We start from the raw sequence: 4,560 nt of genomic DNA, 5'->3' as shown, positions 1-4,560 counted from the left end.
ACATAGGAAAGAAAGAAATGTAGAATTTGCAGAGGGAAATGATAATTACACGTCTGTTCTCTTTTTTTTACATTCATTTATATCTAGCCATTAAATTGAAGAAATCAACAAGAACAACATAGAAGATTAAACAGAACTGTGTAAAGACGAGAACAAATATTGGACCGTGAATAAAAAGAGGGTAAAGTAAAGTCTAAGCACATATGACACGAAAAGGAAATCCGATTTCAGTAAGACCTGATCTTAATCATAGTTCAAATTCAAGATATAGTGTAGTTATAATTTTTTTAGAGGCATTTAGATATGGGTCAAAAAAATCTACATGCTATTAGATTAAGTCTAGTATTACCTTTTCTTCACTTTTATTTTTTTTTACATTTTTTAATATTAGAGATAATTAAAATCCTCTAGTTTCATGCATCTTTTTGTTTGTATTTTTGAATTTTGAATATTTGAAAATTACTTTATTTTTAATCTACTTATTAAAAAATTATTTTTAATCTACTTATTATATTCTAACAAAAAAAATTAGCAAGTGACCCTTTATTACAATAGTGGAAATGAGTTGAGCCGTTGCGCCTGTCGGTGACTAATCTAACATCTAATAATAAAATTTATCGTTTGACAAAAAGAAAAACAAATTTTTTTTAATATACTAACATATATAAACCCACTTGCAGAACATACCTAATTCAAGAAACAAATAAATAAATGGATAATATACCTATAAACGAGATACGAAACCTAACTAAAAGGTACAAAAATATAATATACCTACAAGTAAGACACATTAAAATGTGTACAAATTGATTATCCAAAAAGAAGAAGAAGAAATTACCTATATGAATGGTGTTTAGAAGAGGAGGAAGAAGAAGAAAAAGAAATAACAAGAAATAATTAAAAATAATAATTAGGAAGAGATTTAAATCCTATAGTAAATTAAATTATATCATTAAAAAATAATTATTGATAATAAAATAATAAACTAAAAAAATGGGACCTATTTTAATAAAGGGAAATGATAAACACACACCTTTTATAGCTTCATACACACCACTGGCTAATCATGTCCATTGTTTTCGTTTGATTTATTCAATCCGATGGCCTGGAACAAAGAGGGGTGTGGGAAAAGCTATAAAAGGTGTGTGAAAATCAGCTCCCTTAATAAAATAGAATATTTCTAATATTATTTTATATCAAGTTTTCTCCCTTTTTTTTAGGGGTGTGATATCCACACACCCCATTTTCCTTCTCACACATTTTTAATTTTCGGCCGTCGGATCGGATGAATTGAAGAAGATCAACGGACAGAAATTATCAAGGGGTGTGTGAGAAGTAAAATGGGGTGTGTGGATAGCATATCCCTTTTTTTATTGGATAAAGACCTCTCAGCACAAATCAATAAATGTATTGTGATATATTTCAATCATAGTGGTACACAATAAAAGGCAGATGGAGCGACACAAGCTCAGCCACAAGTAGTCATGCAGTGTAGGCAGCCCATGTCAGCCAGCCCAAGCTAGGACATGCTGTCTTGCTAGCTGCCACTTCTCAAAAGTGAAAGTATGGTTTCAAGTTCAGGCACATAAGAAATGGACCCTCCAAGCAGCTTTAATTTGATTTCTCTCCTTTTCTTCTCCTCTTAATTGTATTTTTGTTGGAATTTTTTTTTAATTGATATGTATGTCAAATTATTCATAAGTATTATTTTCTTTTATAATTATGGTGATGAGAAAATCAAGTTGCCCACGGCGCCGAAACTATAGCTAGTTCCCCCACCCTCACCCTCCTTCCACTACTTTATATAAACCTCCCATCTCCTCCTCTTACAGTCACACTCTTGCATTGCAGATTTAAACTTATCTCACTAGAGGCATAACCACAATGAGTTGCTTGCAGTCTTGGCCTGAACCTATCGTGAGAGTCCAGTCCTTAGCAGAAAGCGGCATAACCGCTATCCCTGACCTCTACATCAAACCACCATCCAAACGACCATCACCACCAAACACCAACAACCACCGTGATGCTGATGTCAACATCCCGATCATTGACCTCCAAAACCTTTTGAGCGACAACCGGAGCCTCCGCGAGGCAACGATGCGTTCAATCTCGAGCGCCTGCAGGGAGTGGGGTTTTTTTCAGGTGGTAAACCACGGGGTGAGCCACGAGCTGATGAAGCGGGCGAGGGACACATGGCGCGAGTTCTTCAGCCTGCCTCTGGAGGTGAAGCAGGAGTACTCCAACAAGCCGAGTACGTACGAAGGGTACGGAAGTCGGCTGGGAGTTGAGAAGGGGGCTATTCTGGATTGGAGTGATTATTACTTTCTTCATTACATGCCTCCTCAGATCAGAAACCACAACAAATGGCCAGCTGTCCCAACTTCTTGCAGGTACTTTTCAGTTTTCATTTTCTGATATCAAAGTATTTCATCATTGAAAACGTGCTTGTTATGACTTTTCTTTTTTCTAATTATATAATGCCTAAATAGAATCGGTCTGTTTGCTTTTTAGACACGTAAATCATGTTATCATATTGTGAAAGAAGCATTGTATGCGATTGTTTTGTTAAGAGTATTTTTTTTTGTGTGTAAAAGTCTCATTAGCCGTGACTCGTGATGACATATTATTTATCTTTGTATTATTAAACATGCTTGAATTAATATCATGTAAGTTGCGCTTTCTTTTTATTAGGCTTATAAATTGTGTATAGCACAGCTCTTTTTATGTAACCATTAATCAAACGTAATATGTTACTATACATATAAACAGAAATTGATCAAATTTTCCACAAAGCATATCAACGGTATTACCTTGTGGCATTTTCGCCTTTTCCATGAAGGTCATACCTAAGCACATGGTTCGAACAACAACACGCAAATTGCATTTTTTTATTTATTTATAAGAATCCTTATTTAGTACACATGAAACAAGAAAAACACGTATCAATTGATTCTAACTAACTATGAGACATGCGTATACGTGGCAACTAACCTTTTGCATTCTTTATAAATTCATAAACGTATGCTAAAAAACTTAAACAATCTAAATATTTGCAAATATATATATATATATATAATAAGTATGTGATTGTTGTTGTACTAAAATAATTAGTAATGTAATATGCCATAGACTTCGGCAATTAATAGAAGTATTTTGTACTTTTTAGAGAATGACTAGGAAAATTGCATGTGACAAGTCAAATTACTAATTTAACTTTCAATGTGATATTTGTAAATCCACTCCATGCTATAATATTTAGCTTCTGTTGTAGGAAATTGATTGAAGAATACAGCGAAGAAACGATTAAACTGTGTGGGATTCTGATGAAGGTGTTGTCTCTAAACCTTGGCCTTGGGGAAGACCAACTTCTCGATGCTTTCGGAGGAGAAGAAAATATTGGGGCATGTTTACGGGTCAATTTCTACCCAAAATGCCCTCAACCAGATCTAACCCTTGGTCTCTCAGAACACTCTGACCCAGGTGGCCTGACCCTTCTCTTACCTGATGAAAATGTTGCTGGACTTCAAGTTCGTAAAGGTGAAAATTGGGTGACTGTGAAGCCTGTTCCTAATGCCTTCATCGTGAACGTCGGAGATCAAACTCAGGTGCTGAGCAATGCAATTTACAAAAGTGTAGAACATAGAGTGATTGTGAATTCAGTTGAAGACAGAGTTTCACTGGCCTTGTTTTACAACCCAAAAAGTGATTTGATGATTGAACCTGCCAAAGCTCTTGTAACAAATGTTCGACCTGCCCTTTACTCGCCTATGACATTTGATGAGTATCGGCTTTATATTAGGATGAAGGGGCCTTGTGGAAAGGCACAAGTTGAATCTTTAAAATCCTATGAATAGTATTAGTCTCCCTGGTCTTTTATTAGAACACAATATATTACATATGGTGGTGTTGCTGCACTGAAATAATCTTGTAATTTGTTAGACTCCACCAATTAATAAAGCTATTCTATATTTTCCAAAGAATTACGTAGAACTATTGCACAGGATAAGTCAAGTACTAGACTTTCAATGTGATATTTGTAAATTCACCTTATGTTTGTTGGAAAATATTAGTATTTTGGTTTATTTGAATGTTTGGTTTTATGAGATTAGCCCGTTAGAATTAGGTTTTGTTAGAGATTAGAGTTAGTTTATTATAAATAGGGTGCTTTGTTATTCATGAGAGAACAAGTTAGCCACAATGTAGTCTCTTAGGATTTTGTAGCCGTTTCGGCATTCTCAGTTTGTTTAATAATATTCTTATTATTTGTTAGTCTTGTTCGTTGCGCACTCTGATATTCAACTATGTTATGTGCATATTTATTAATGTTATACTTCCCTCAAGCATTAGCTTCTCACTAGAGATGCACAATCAGCTACTCCGGCATGAATCTGGCACAAATCCGGTCTGGTTAAAGTCGGCGCGGCAATGGCCTGACTCGCCACAAAATGTCCAAATTAAAATATAATTGACAGGTCGGAAGTTGATCAGTACAAGAATGGATTAACAAAACCACACCTTATTCCACAGCTGGAACTCTCTCTAAGTAGTTTTGTTTTCCTT

General features: G+C 34.8%; 1 protein-coding gene across 1 annotated transcript; it reads left to right on the top strand.

Annotated features, from left to right (window-relative positions):
• The first annotated feature begins 1,450 nt into the window (after positions 1 to 1,450).
• LOC103433607 (jasmonate-induced oxygenase 1-like) lies at positions 1,451 to 3,980 on the top strand. The gene is made up of 2 exons (XM_008371875.4): positions 1,451 to 2,390; positions 3,272 to 3,980. Exons 1-2 carry the CDS (start codon positions 1,885 to 1,887, stop codon positions 3,852 to 3,854), a joined length of 1,089 nt encoding a protein of 362 aa, XP_008370097.1. The 5' UTR covers positions 1,451 to 1,884; the 3' UTR covers positions 3,855 to 3,980.
• Positions 3,981 to 4,560: the final 580 nt, after the last annotated feature.

This window comes from Malus domestica, chromosome 04 (assembly GCF_042453785.1).
Source record: "Malus domestica chromosome 04, GDT2T_hap1".
Classification (NCBI taxonomy): domain Eukaryota; kingdom Viridiplantae; phylum Streptophyta; class Magnoliopsida; order Rosales; family Rosaceae; genus Malus; species Malus domestica.
Note: the sequence above shows the minus strand (reverse complement) of the source record. Positions and strands in the feature narration are given on the sequence as shown.

What these genes read in the sequence shown, in the direction of transcription:
- LOC103433607 (XM_008371875.4), top strand. Translation starts at nt 1,885, where the DNA reads ATGAGTTGCTTGCAGTCTTGGCCTGAACCTATCGTGAGAGTCCAGTCC. An exon ending in GCTGTCCCAACTTCTTGCAG is followed by an intron (nt 2,391 to 3,271) that starts GTACTTTTCAGT and finishes CTTCTGTTGTAG; the next exon opens with GAAATTGATTGAAGAATACA.